This window comes from Cavia porcellus, unplaced genomic scaffold, assembly GCF_034190915.1.
Source record: "Cavia porcellus strain 051 isolate PalLab524CR breed Dunkin Hartley unplaced genomic scaffold, mCavPor4.1 scaffold_14, whole genome shotgun sequence".
NCBI lineage: Eukaryota > Metazoa > Chordata > Mammalia > Rodentia > Caviidae > Cavia > Cavia porcellus.
The window spans coordinates 34,608,844-34,623,623 of NW_026947497.1; the positions used below are offsets into that span (position 1 = coordinate 34,608,844).

General features: G+C 48.1%; 1 protein-coding gene across 1 annotated transcript in view; it reads right to left on the bottom strand.

The window, feature by feature from the left end:
- Setd7 (SET domain containing 7, histone lysine methyltransferase) overlaps positions 1-13,492 on the bottom strand; it is a 39,626-nt gene extending 26,134 nt beyond the window's left edge. The window contains exons 1-2 of the mRNA XM_003476812.4: positions 13,130-13,492; positions 4,514-4,643 (exon numbers count right to left, since the gene is read on the bottom strand). Coding sequence (XP_003476860.1) covers positions 4,514-4,643; positions 13,130-13,169 — 170 coding nt within the window. The 5' untranslated portion in view covers positions 13,170-13,492. The remainder of the gene's footprint in view (positions 1-4,513; positions 4,644-13,129) is intronic.
- Between the last annotated feature and the right edge of the window lie 1,288 nt (positions 13,493-14,780).

A 14,780-nucleotide genomic window follows, 5' to 3' on the forward strand; every position in this document is an offset into this window, starting at 1 on the left:
ATCAAAACTAAATCAAGGACTACCAAGCTTAGTCGAGCTGGTATATAGCATTTAAGACTCCCCCCCCAGACCTATATCTCCCACCTTCTTTTTGTTGTTTTAATAAAAAATGGGATCATTACTACATACAATACAATGTTCTTGTATTTTTTTAAAGTCTCTTTCAATATCTTATCAGATTTTTTAGTATTTTAAGAAATTGCAAAACTGGTCTATCAATTGTTTTTCTGCCACCAGCACCTAAATTAAAAAAGTGGAAAACTTAGGGGAAATTAAAACATTAGTTTTAATAAACAGATCATTTTTTACCTTTTACTTTAAGACCATTGTCTTAACAAAGCACTTAAACTTAAAATACACTAAATTAGAACATCTACCTTAGAGAAAAATGGAGAAATTTTTATAATTATTTACCTAAACTGATACACTTGCATCTTATTCAAATATTAGTGTATTTTAATTGAAAAATTCTCTTCAGTATTTCAATATACAGAAGTTCTTAGGCTTTAATAGTGTTGCCTTTTCGTCATAGTATGGGAAGTCACAGAGTTTTGGGCTCTCTCTCGCTCGCTCTCTCTCTCTCTCTCTCTCTTTCTCTCTCTCTCTCTCTCTCTCTCTCTCAGTTTTTTGAGAGGCTGTTGCCATGAAGTTCAGACCAGCCTCAAACTCATTATGTAGTCAAGGGTGCCCTTGAACTTGAGGAGATCCTCCTGCTTCAGCCTCCTGATGAATGAGATTACAATGGGCTTTGTTTCTTACAGACCCAAATCCCTGCCCCTTTCTCAAGTTTGTTCCCTTCCTTTGTCAAATGTCACATAAAATATTACAGACTGAGTAACAAGACCCAACCCATCTGCTAACACTGTGTCCAAGCAGAACTTCAGCTTCTTGTGGGGTACGATTAGTTGGCTGGGTGGAATGACACAGACTTCCGTGCACACTCTTCAGAGTTTTTCCACCTTGTAAGAGATTTACTTTCCTAGACAATCTATTACAAAGGCTCAAAAGAATAGTAACACACGGAAGAGTAATTAGCGAATTCAGTTTTGCTTTCTTAAATACAGAGAGTGGGAAGTGGTGGTGCATGCCTAGAAGCCCAGCACTTGGGAGGCTGAGGCAGGAGGATCTCTATGAGTTTGAAACCAGCTGCAGCTACAAACTGAACTCAAGACCAGGCTAAACTACACAACGAGACCTTGTCTCAAATAAACAAATAAATACCACCTCCACCCTCAAAAAAGTTTTATGACAACTTTCTGCTTGAGATTTGCTAAGAAATCTCAAGTATGTAATGTGCGGGCAATTTTCTTCTTTCCTTGTGGAAGGATGAAAATGGAAAATAACAGCTGCCCGAAAACATGACTTTAAAAATAAGGCTAATTTTCCCATTCCTTCCTCCTTTGTGGGAAGAGACAAGAAGGAGGAGTGGCCGACTTCAGGTTTCCCAATAAGTAAAGGTAGTTCAGGAGCTCGGCTCTTCTGTTCCACAGTCTGTCATGAACCGAAGGTGAGAGCAGGTCTCGGTTACACACTGCAAACCGCGTGTAGCCAAGACACAGAGCACAGGGGGACCGTGGCCATGCTGGCTGCTGACACTGGCAGTCACCGTTTCCGCACTTTCCCCTGGCTGTGGAGGCCCTGGTTCTATTCCTAGGACTGGGGTGGGGGTGGGGAGACACGGTTCACTTTTTAATATTGGTGTATTTCGTGTTGCTTTTCATTCTACCAAGCTGCTTGCTACACTTGCAGTTTAAAAACAAAGTGAAATATTCTGCTTCTGTCTAGGAGCTTGCTTGCACAATGTAACAGGGCCAATTTCCTGGTAGCCTGAATATTTCACATTCTATTCAGGTTTATCATTTTGCATGTCAAGGTAAAAACCTGATTGCAGAATTTCCTTGTAATACTTCTTATTTGTTTGAATGCTTCTCTTAAATCACACACTGGGATACAGGTTTAACCTGGGATTAGAATGCACCAGATGGAACCTCCTGTTACCACATTTTGTGGTTTTCCTTTTTTTGGGGGGGGGGGAGAAGGGGTGTCCCGAGGAGTTGAACTCATGACCTTGCGCTTGCCAGGCAGGCACTTTGCTGCTGAGCTAAGTCCCTGGCCCCCTAGTTTTCTTTTTTCCAAACATGGGTTCCAGCATTTTTGAACTTGTCCTTTGGTGGGAATACAAACCAGAACTGCAGGGTTAAGCGACTTTCCTTATCAAAGCTTCAGTTTCTACACTTTTGTTTCATTTACTTATTTATTTATTTTCTACACTTTTATTTTAAGACCTTGATTTCAGAGTTTCGGAGGGAATTTTTTCCAGACCAAAGATAGCAGTCCAACATCGAAGGCACAAGGTTCCCAGTTAATTATACCCAACACATCAGGCAGTAATGTGGAAGAAAAATTTGTCTATTAACAAATTGCTTGGTGTGGGGATGCACACCTGTAATCCCAGCACTTGGGAGGCTGAGGCAGGAGGATCACCACAAAGTCAGAGCCAGTTTGAGCTACAGTGAACTCAAGGCCAGCCTGAACTACATGGCAAGAAAAAAAGAAAAGACAAATTAAATAACAGGCTCTGTGTCCTATTAAAAAAAGAACCAAAACCCAAAAATTACCTTTACCACATTCCTATTAGAAAGAACTAAACAGAGACCTTTTATTCCTAGCCATAAGACCCTCTCACTAATTTTTACACAAATTCTTTGAGCAGATGTCCCTGCAACATGGTATTGGGCCAATGAGAGATGTCAATCACCGAACTACTCATCCTGTGTAATAAAAGCAACCACAGTGACCGTCTCACCCTGAGGCACCCCTGCCTATAACTGAAAACCAACCAGGTGACCCCGAAGATCCCCTCCACCCAGCCTTCCCTGGAGGCTACTATTTGACCTCTGTCTCTACAGCTGTTGGCACGACAGGCATCGAAAGTAGTAAACCGATGCCTCTTTAAAAAAGGGGAAGAAGCCAATGGACTTGTTTCTGGCCTCTGGTTACTGGGCGTGGAATCCAGCCTGCCGCCTCGGCTCATCTGTGTCTTGACTTCCTTGAATGAGCGCATTTGTGTGGCCCTACTGTGGACACGGAGGGGGTGGCCTGGGGCCAGCGGGCAAGCTCGACTGAAGCGGGAGCCACTCAGGTCTCAGGACACCGCAGGGCAGCCGGGTCAGTCCCTTGGATCACATGTTGCTGATTTTTTCACCCAGCTTGGGAAATGCTGTGGAACCATTAATATTTGTGGGTCAGGTCTGTAGAGCAAAAGGTACCCAGCACCAGATGGAACCCTGCTGGGCCATGAGTGCGTGCGTGTGTGTGTGCGCGTGTGCGTGTGCATGTGCGTGTGGAGTGTTCTGGGTGAATCCTACCCTCTTTCCCAGTATCTCTACCAATTCAATGAGAACTTTATTATTTTAGTATCAAATTAAAGGAAAGTGCTATGAAGCATAATAGATGTAATAGTTAAAGATTCAGTTCTTGAATACAAAGGGGGAAACAACACTTATTTTTTTTGTTGAGACAGGGTCTGGATATGTAGTCCAGGTTGGTCTTGAACTATCAGCAATCCTCCTGTCTCAGCCTCCTGATGTTGGGATTACATCCTCCTGATGCAGCACCATGCCCATGCTTGAAATAAGACATTTTACATGTACATATTGTTCAAGAAATAAAGGAATAATTGCAGCTTGAGGCAGGAAGCAATACTTTTCCAGAAAAAAAAACTTTTATAAAGTTTTCTTTAGATTATGAATTCTAACCATATTTCCCACATTGACTCTTCATCCCATATTTTTTTTAGCAGAACTTTGCTTACAAGCTATGAATTTTAATCTGGCCCAGTATTTTCCTTCTTCTTTTTTTTCCTGCTGTGGGTACCTGCTGGACACCTGGACGACTTTCTCTTAGAAGCTCTTCACTGTCCAAGGGCAACCCTTGCCCCGAGGCAACGGCAGATTTCCTTTCTGGAAGTGCTGCTTCTTGCCTGTCTCGATTCACTGACCTGGTACAGGATGAGGCTGAAGCGTCGACTCAGTGGCCCCAGCTTTACTCAGGCTACAAAAAAGTCAGCACGTGCCAGTGGGCCAAGTGCAGTGGAGTGTAACCCCCTACGCTTGGAAGAGTGCATCAGTTGCTACTGGCACTGAACAAACTGGTCACCAACAAATGACCCCGCTTTGCGTGGCTTCACCAGGGGCACGCATCACTTGAGTGACCAGGTCAGCTTCCTCCAGGACTGGCTATGGATTGGTGCTAGCCCTGCCTCTCCCAGTCTGACCCAGCAGAGCATCGCTTAGACCAGCATGCACTGTGCTCAGCACACCTCGGGCTGCCTTCCTGGTGTCACTGGGGTCCCCTCCCTGTCACCAAAGCAGTACATGCTTCAGGGACCATACATAGTTTTTTTTTTTAATAAATTGCACAAAAACCTCCACTTGACTTCCTTGATTTATCTTGTTCCCTCAGATGAAATAGTGCCCCCCCCAACAGAACCGGAGAAAGCAGCGGATCCTACCTGCCATCGAAGAAGAAGAACTTCCCGCGACCGTTCTTCTCTCCATGAATGAAGCTGCCCTCAAATCTGTCTGTCGAGGAGTAGGTGACCGTGCAGAACCCGTGCGGTAATCCATCCTCGTCCAGGTGCCCTAGGAGTGAACCACAGTGAACCTTAACAGGGGCCAGCTCCTCCGCTGGTCACCAAAGGGCCCCTTCTCTGGCCCAAGGCCACCAAATGCTTAAAGTTTTCTCACCCTGCCTGTTCCGATGACACACTTGATTGTTACACGGATTGTGCACTAATGCGGCTACACAGACGGGCACAGACAAGTTTTGGAACCGGAGATAGAAATAGGCTTGTGTTTTACCTGGGACTGGGGGATATTGCTGGTACTATCTGCAGCAATGATTAAAACTTACTGAGTACTTCCCCACCTAGCACTTTTCCTACTTGGATGAACATCCTCCACGTATGGAACTGGGCTTTGGGGTGTACAGTTGTGGTCTTTGCCTGCTCTCTGTTAGTGGATTACAGTAGTTAACTCTTGCATGTTGCGAGCATGCGGTATGATTCTGTGTATCGTCTACAGTAGCACGAGGCTGGTAGGCAATCTGAAAACCCCACAGTCACCTGTCACATCAGACAGTGAGGGCCAGAGCCATGCCGCCAATAGTGTCATAATATTAATACTTTTCACCGACCTAGAGTCCTTCTCAGCTTAAATTTAAGCTTAATCTTACTGTTTTACTCTGCAAAATTGTTCAGCAGGAACCTTATCATATACCATTGCATGTCAGGGAGGTCTATTTTAAATGGAGACAGAAGTGTCCCTGTAGCCACTTAAGTAGCGATCCTGAACTTGGGCAGGAGTCATTACCCTCATCTTTCAATTGCTGGTTCCTCCTGGGTCACAGACTATGCTGTATTGTATGAGTTTCCATCATTGTTTTGGTTCCCTATTACTCTCCACATACTGCACAAACCCAGGAGTCACCCCTCTGGTGACTGCCCGATCATTTTGGTAAACTCATTTTGCAGAGATGGGTGAAAACAAAACTAGCAATTACTCTGCTGGCTTTTTCTCGGGTTAACCCCTGGGTCATGGATGCAAAAGGAATGAAAACATTAAACACTGTGCAGTGCAGGCACATTAAACACTTAAAATGTGGCTTCCAGAGGGCTCTCGGGCATAAAAGAAAACACAGGCCACATCACCATGATGAAGGCTTTCATCTCCGAAAACGATTTTGTCTAACAGGACGAAAGTGTAAGGCCCTGAGTTCCATTCCTTGCACTTTGGAAAACAAAAGAAAAACAAAGAAAGAAAGAAAAAGTATTACTATGTGGAATAGATAGTGAACGCTCTTACAGAGAATTAATATACTTTTTATTTGTATCATTGATTAGAAAAATAATATAATAGCAATATAATATTCTGTTGCTACCTCTGACTCCCCACAGAATGGGTTATCTTACAAATGGTGCAATAAGACATGAATGCTTAAATACTTCACCATCTGGATCATTCTTTTTTTCTGAATGCAAACTTTTTCTACAGGAAATTAATAATTAGAAACTAGGCTCTCATTGCTTCCTTTTCATACAAAAGCCAATGGTACATGACGTAATTCAGTGACTCCTGAATTATATTAAATAATTTGGACCATTATTTACCAAATATCTACTGGTGACATTTTCTCCTTGAAAAAGAAGCCATGCCATGTATAGCTAAAAGCTTTCTTTTACGAAATGTTATTGGGATCAAATTAAATTTAGCCACTAACATTCCTATAGATTTAGCGTCCTACTTTTGATGTAAGTACAAATATCAGAACAATCAGGTTAGCCTCATAGAAGAGTATACATTAAGTCATTGAAAATGCTTTCCTCATAAAAAACAGCTCATGATTTCAAACTTTAAAAACTTAATGTTAATAGATTTTATTTCTTTTTTTGTAGTGATAGATTTTGTTTCATTTTATACCAAGAGAAACATTATGGTAACCATACACACGAAAGGAAAAAAAGTTGCAATGTAAATTCACTCCATCTCCACCCTGTCCTGTTTCTGAATAAATCAGAGAAGGGACCGTAGAGCGGAGATTCATATTAGAGAACCGGTGAGGTGTAAATAACATGCTGAAAGCTCGCGGTGATTCCAACTGAGGGCGCGACAAAAATCTCAACCTTCTGTTCCATGAGGGCTACCTGTTTCAATGCCTTTTTTTTGTTTTTCCTCCCCCTCCTTTTTTTTTTTTTTTTTTTTTTTTTGCTTGTTTTTCTTTCAGGGGGAGACAGCCTGCCCAGCATGCAGCTGGCAAAGTTGATGTGGCCTTTTCCTGACATTTAAAAAATTTTACATTTTTTCCTAGTACATGTTTGCAGTACTAACGATTCCCTTCACACGGAAAGCCTCCCCCTCCCGCCGCGCTGGGGATGAAACCCACGACCTTACACAGGTAAGGCGGTGCTCCGCCTGGGCCAGGCCGAAGCCCCAGCCCCTGCCTGCCACTCTTGAGCTTGTCAGGCTGCCTGTGAGAGCTGTAAGTTCCATTAGACCATGGCTTTGTTTTGCTGTCTCTGGGTCCTTAGGATGTGCTCAATTAAATGAACGAGAAATTGGGGTTTTGATCATTCAGGATTTCCACTCTGTATACTTGATAGTCCAGAGTAGTTTTCCAAACAGAAGTTTACATCTAAAAGACCGGGCCATACCCAAACTGGTCACCACAAAGAAACCAACGGTGGGAAGAGAGGAGATCGCTTTGCCCCTCATCTCTTTCCCACAGAACGCTTATTCAAATGCCATTTGGACAATAAGGTCACAGGATACTGTATCACAGTAGTAATAGGCGATTTAATTATTTTTTAATTTTGGAATTTTTTTTCCTTGTTACTGTTGTTTTCTTTTGTTTTTCGAGACAGGGTCTCTTTATGTAGGCCAGGCTGGCCTTGAACTCAAAGTGGTCCTCCTGCCTCAGCCTCTCCAGTGCTGAGATTTACAGGCATGCACCACTCAGCCCAGCAGAAACAGGCAATTTAATGGAGAGGCATATTGATACCCAGAAGAAAAGAAAAAAATCGTGGCTCTGGGTGAAGTGCTTTCCTGTTATCAAGTTTAAATCTCATAATAGTCTCCCAAATTTCCATTTTACAGAGGAAGTCCCCAGGGCCAGGCGAGGTGAAGCGCGCATGCGCGGATGTCTGCTGCCAGCCCCTCCCCTAAATCCTTCTGCTTTCCCTCTAGAGGAGGGCGAGCGGCCTTGCTTTATTGCTGGGAGTAGGAGGAGGACCCTGGAAAGGACAGGATTTTGCAGGTCTCTCGCAGACATGGAAGACAACTTTGTGGCTGAGAAAATCCTCTCAGGACTGCCAAGATTTTTTCAGCAGCATATCCTGGTTGCAAATTGCTGCCCCTTGCCAGCGTTACCTAACTCAAAGAGAAACACCAGTCCTCCCAGCTCCGATTGAGGTCAGCGTGCAGAGTGCGCCAAGCCAGGCGACAGCCTCCCGGCCCATCCTCAGACGGGCCAGCGCCAGGACGGATTTCAACGGAGCCTGTGTTTGCAACGCCCTGCAGCTGCATCTGACCACATATTTGCTTGCACAGAAAGCAAAAGGAAAAAGCAACAGTTTCACAAGTCTACTTTTGCACTTTGTCATAAAGATCGGTATCTACCCAGTGGATGGAAAGCTACATTTTCCCCTTGAGTTACTTCTGGGCGAGATTTTTCCCTCCCAGGCGATGCCAGCCAGGCCTGCGTTCTGTGCGACAGGAAATTCCCTCGGGATCAGACACCTGGTGCTCGCTGCCTGGCTTCCTCGCCAGCGACCTGGGAGCCTGTGCGTGTTTCCCTCAAGCCAGAGCCCCTTCTCCCTTCTCCCTTCTCAAGCTGTGGGATTTGCAGGTCCGGACGCGCCCCCTGAAAAGTTGTGACAAAAGGCAAGCAGAGAATTGTGCTACATTCACTCTTGTTGTCAGCAGGCTCACCTGACTTTTAAGGACAGTTCTTTGCAAGGGTTGGCTCTAGTTGGTGAGGGTCGTGATTTTATTACGCAGTGCACATGGGCAGCCGCCACCGTGCACGGAGCCTGTGTAGGTCGGGTTATAGACTGCAGGCTGGGGGGCTGTTGGTAGGAATGCTCTGTTTTGAGAGGTTTGAGCACAGGAACACCGAACTGTTCTTTCGGTCCTGGCCCCTTGTTCTGGGGATTCTGAGACTTCCCCTTTCGGGGTGCTCTGTCCTCTAAGCTTCCAGGCTGCCCTCCTCACTGCACTGGGGTTTGGCTGCACGGTGGAGGTGACTGCCTCGGCCCTCAATGGCTCTGGCTCTCAGCCTCCATGTCTGACGCCCTCCTCGAAGCCTGCGCCCCGCAGAACTGAAGGGCATTCTCTGGAGTGCTTGGAAACGCCACCTCTGTCCCCCCAAATCTCCTCTTACCTCAACTCTGCTGCCTCCTCTGGACACTCTCCTCCCACCCACTTCCCCAGCCAGCAAGTAAATGTCACTTTTTCTCAGACAACGCAACTCATCTATGTAGACACGATGTATTTATTTGAACTGATATCAGGGACTACTTTTATTTATCTACGTATCAGTGAATAGGCAAAGAAACAGACATAGTAGTAAATATGTCTGTTTCCAAAGGCCCTGAAGAATAACACTGGAAACTAAACATTACTTTCCACCAAACCACAAACCTCAGACTGCCTGTTTGTTTGTCTGAAACCGAGGTTTGCTATGCAGTTCATAGCCCTGAACTCACTATACAGCCTAGGCTGGTCCTGAACTCATAGTGATCTTCCTGCCTCAGCCTCCCAAGTGCTGGGATTACAGGTGTGCACCACAATGCCTGGCCCCTCAGACTGTTTTTAAAAAGCCACAGTGAAAATATCAGCAATGAAATATTAGGATTAAATCAAACTTTTGAGCAAATGGACTTAGTAGATGTCTAAGTAAAGTAATGTCCTAGAGTGTTCTAGCCCACCAAAATGATAATAATAATAAGAAGAAGAAGTCACAGTGAGTTGAGGTGGGACAGACACCTGCAGTCCTAGCTTCTCAGGAGGCAGGAAGATTGCTTGAGCCCAAGGCTTCCAAGCCAGCCTGGATGACATGGTGAAAATCTATCTCAAAGTAAGAAAGGCAGATAGGAAAAAAAAAAAAAGAAAAGAAAAGAAAAGAAAGAGAGACCAGTAGGAAGGGCTCCGGTGGAGTTTCAGGCCCTCTGTGGCCCAGGGCCTTTTTACTGCCTCCCCAAAGGAGCAGAAGCAAACACAGGTCTATAGGCTCTAACCTCCTGACACACCCTCTCTTGTCCCCACATCCCCCCCTAGAATTCATCTACCCTGAGTTTACAATTCTGCCCTGTCAGAGAGCTAACACACACAGTCTATCAGGTTCAAAGGATTTAAATTTGAATTTAAATCTGAAGCTTCCCCAGTGTAAATTTCTTTATTTCTTCCGTTTTTTTTTTTTTTTTTTTAAATTTTTATTTTTTAACCGGGAATCTAACTCAGGACCTTGTGTTTGCCAGGCAGGCGCTTGTGCCACCGAGCTACATCCCTGGCTTTCATTTTCTTTTTAAGGCAGGGTTTCACTATGCAGTTCAGGCTGGCCTTGAACTCCCTTTGTAGTATAGCCCAGCCTGGCCTCAAACTTGCAGTAATCCCCCTGCATCAGCCTCCTGAGCGCCTGGATTATGTAAGTTTCTAATAAGGAAAAAAAAAAAAAAAAAAAGAAAAAAGAAAAAGAAAAAACTAAGCCTGTTGTAGAGGCTGAATGTTGAATTCTCTGTCCTCAAATGCCTTTTTGTGGAAGACACTGAACTCTATCAGAAACAGCCTGTGAAGCATCACACTGATTCTGATCCTGATGATAAAGGATGGTGCCAACGTAATACTTCTCAACTCGGTCACCAAGTATTTCTCATACTTGACTGACTCATCAAAAATTAAAAAGATAGCACAATTTAGCATGGCAGGGGGGTGGTCTGAATGTCCACCCAGTCTCCCTCCGAGATAACTTGCTTTTGGATTAGTTTTGAATTCCTCTATATGTCATCTCTGCAGAAGATTAGGTTAATATTAGTACCCACCCCATAAGGCTGAATGTCTTTGAAACACTTCTGTAGCACAGAAACTGCACATAATAGCAGCTGAGGGATTACAGTGAGGAGAATAATGGCTGTGACAATGAAACCACTGAGAAGAGAGGCTGCATCTGCGGAGAGAGGTGGGTTAGCTGGCACTCACACACCAGCACATCCAGGCTTGTGTCTCTTTGGGAAGAGAGCATCAGCGGCTTGTACCACTGTGTGTTAGATGTTAAACAAAGACCACTGCGTGAGCGGTGAACAGGCTGAGAAGCACGAGAGAAACACCCACGGGTGCAATTTACTGCACGCACGCATGTGCTCTAGGCACCGTGTGTGTCTGAGCCTGAGGTGCCTCCAAGGGTTTTTCTTTTTTGAGGCAAGGTCTTTTGCTATGTCACCCAGGCTGGCCCGGACTCCTGGGTTCAAGGGATCCTCCTGCCCAGCCTCTCAAGTTGCTGGGACTACAGGCTTGTGCCACCATGCTTCGGGGTTCTAAAGACTCTTAAAGAGGAAAAGTTATTCTAGGGCTGAAGGGGCATTTCAGGGTAAAGCTTTTGCTCAGTGAAAGGCCCTGGGTTCTCTCCCTGGTACCACTAGGTACATAAAAATTAAAAGTTTAATTTTATAAGATTAGGTACAACTGAGTGTGTATCCCAGACTGCCCAAGATATTCAAGGCTGAAGCCAGTTGTCCTAGCATAATTATTAATAGTGCCCCTTTGTGCTCACAAGAGTTCTTATTTAAATATATTCACCCTATATAACTATATAAAGAAATGTCCCTGTTTCTAATCTAATCTCAGAAACAACAGAGAGCTTTCTAAAGCTCTAGTTCACTTTCTGCAGAAAGCCCAAGGATCATGGGAAATGGGACCTTATGCTGCTAAACTGTTTCACAGGGGAAGGTGGTTTAAATCTGGCAAGTGTGTAACCCATGGTTTGCATGAAATTTTTGCTGTATTAATTTTTTTTGCAAGTTAAAGCAAACTTTGAGGAATGGAAGCAAAGTCTAACAATTTCAGAAGAGCACTTTTTTTTCTTTCACAACAGGGAGGCACAAAAAATCAGTAATTTTTAAATTCAAGTGCTCCCTGTGGACCAACTCTACCATTATTTTCAGCCCCTCTTAAATCTAACACCGAATTTGCTTGTTATAGATACAGCTCTGTGAGCTCAAAACATAGTGAAGATCTTCTGAAGTTAAAATACACACTTTCTAATTGGCTTTGGAACTAGATGAAGAAATATAGTTTTATGTTTACGTTAGATTGGATCCTTTTTAGAGAATGCCAGAAATCTTATTCTGCTTTACGTTGCCTTAAGGCTTCAGGAGCACGCAGAAGGAGTTATGTTTATGGAAACATGAAAACTGATTCCTCCCAATGGAGCACTAGCGACGCATTCTTATGCATTTGTAAAGCATTGCCACTTTATTTTTCCTTTGTCGTTTGTGAGAACTTGTTTATATAAATTAGATGGAAACCAAGTTCAACCGACAACTAAAAATTATTTACTGCGATGCTCGGTTCAAAATATTCTGGAATAATAACCACACAACATTGCAAAATATCACGACGCACTGTCTGGAGTAGAATCAAGTAAATAAATACGCCAGAGTTATTTGCCAGTATTCGCTGTTACAAAATCATAACATCCCAGGGTACAAACAACGAGATTGTATAACGTCCCCACAGCATTTTTCATAACTAGGAAAAAAAAAAAAAAAAGAAGTAGGGGGAGAAGTGCAGAAACTCAGCAAAATAAAGTGGCCAGAACAGCTGGGGGAGGGACGCCAGGGGAGAAGGGGCGGAGAAACAGGACGCCGAGGCGGTGAGATCACCGCTGCCAGCAGCATGGAATTCACAAAGTTGAGTGTCACCGCGATTCCGGCCGGGCTCGCTGCGCGCCTGCACTGCACTCGGCACGGAGGCCGCAGGGGAGGGGGCAGGGGGCGGACTCGCCCCGGCAGCGTAGAGCAGGGCCACCGCGTCCCCGACCCGTGCGTGGTCCCTAGCCCTGCAATTTCATTTTCTTGGGGCAGAGCGGTCGCGGTTGCCACGTGCCCCGTCCAGCCCCTCGCGCTCTGCCCGAGGGACAGCCTCGGACGAGGCCACGGTGGCAGCAGGACCCGTCGGCGAGCGCAAGGAGAGGGCTGGTGGCTGGAGAGAAGAACGAGGTTGCTAAACCCGGGCTGGAGGGTTGCCCCGCCGAGGCGGCCCCCAGGGGGCCAGTGCTCCCGGACGCCCCCTTCTCCGCCCGCAGAAAGGCCGGGAAGCCGGGCAGGCCCGCGACTCCGGAGGCTGCAGGCGGCGGCCTGGCGGGACTGAGCTGCAGCCGCGCGTCCCCAGGGCTCCATCTCCGGCCTGCGCGCCGCGCGCTCCCGGCGGCGTGGCCGTGGCCGTCTGGTCCTCCCGCGAGCCCGTCGGCGGCCCCTGGCGCAGGGGACAGTGGCGCTCTGGGGCTCGACCCCGCGCGGCGCGCAACCCGCATCTCCTTCCTTCCTCCCGCGCCCCTGGCCCCGGAGGAACGCGCGTACCTTCCACAGCCTCCTCCACGATCTCGTCGTCGCTATCCATGGCGGCTGGGGACCCTGGTCGGCGCGGGCCGCGCGCTGCCTCCCGTCCCTCCCGGCGCTCCGGCGGCTGAGCGAGCGCTGGGGCCGAGCCCTGCGAGTTTGGAGGAGGAGGAGGAGGAAGAGGAGGAGCAGCCGGGCTGGCTCGCAGTGCCTCCCCCTGCGGCTCTTTCAATGCCTCGGCCTCCAGGCGCTGTCGCAGCGGTCGAGTCCCCTCCTTTGGTCCCCGTGCCCCTCGCCTCCGTGGCTCTGGGGTGTCGCCGTGGCCGCAGCAACTTTCTCCCGGAATCCCCCCTCTTTGTTATCGAGCAGCTGATCCGCTGACATCACCCCGCGCCGGTGCGTTCCCTCCCTCGCTGATTGACAGTTCCCTGTCCCTTCCCAGAAGTGCGGCTCCTTAAAACGGAAGGCGCCCCGGGGCCGCCCTCGCCCCGCGTCCCCGTGTCCCTGTGTCTCCGCGTTCCTTGCCAGCCGGCGGGCGCGCACGGCGCTCGGGACCGCGGGGGGCTCGGAGCGCCCGACCCGCAGCCGCGCAGTGGGCGACTCGCCAGTCCGCCAGCGTCCCCACCCCCACCCGGGGCAGCTGCCAACGCTCCAGGAAAGCCAAGGAAGCCTAGGAAGCCCTCCTGCCGCTCCGGAGCCTCGGCTTCGCTCGCCCTCGCCCCTCGGCTCCCGGCCACCAACCGCGGCGGCACGAGGGCGGAGCGCAGGGAGCGCAGGTGGCCGTGAGGCGCGCGTCACCCCCGCGAGCCGGGCTCCGGGACGCCAGGGGGCGCCGATCCGCCCGACTACGGGACCCTCCCTGGGGCAGTCCCGAGTCCGGGCCCTCGCGCGATGCTGAAAAGCATCCAGTGCAAACGGCAGCGGGCTCTTTGTGAGGCCAGAATCTGCCGGGCGCGCCGGGGCTGGGCAGGTTCCTCGCGCGGCGGCCGTGAGGGGAGCTGACGGGGAAGGAGCCTGGTCCGCGCGCCTCCTGCTCGCGCCTCCAGTCCTGTAGGGTGACGTCCCCGCTGTCACCCTGCTTCCCGAGTGCCAGCCTCTTCACGGATTCAGCCGAGCTGCCATGGAGAAAACCACTGGCTGCTCCTGGTTCCCGGCCCAGCCGCTTACAGTGTCATGGCGCTGCCGCTCACAGGTGGCGGGGAAGGTGGCCGCGGAGAGCGGGCTGAGTGGCTGCGGGTGCACACGGCGGGACTGCCGGGCGGCCCCGGGCCGGTGCCCAGAACGGGCCCTGCGGGGAGGCGAGGGCCGCGGCGGGGCACAGAGGGTTGTTTCACTTTGTTTTCTGACAGTGAATGCGACCTCGGGGATTTCAAAATATTTCCAGCAGCACCCGGAGACCCCTCTTTGTTTTTGCCTCTGTGCTTAGGTTTTGTTTGTTAAAATCGAGTATTGATGGCTTTTAAAAAAAAAAATTAAGGTTTTTTTTTTTTTTTTTTTCCCTTGGTAAAAAAGAGGACAATGAATGCTAGGGACATGAGTCCCACACACGGTCAGACATTTCAGCCCCTTTTGACCGTGTTAGAAAGACGGGAAGCTCCTCGTCCGGGGCGAAGGACTTGGTGAATGTGGGGTCACTCACCTGGGAGGCTGCCCGCGGAGGCCCGGTGCTAGC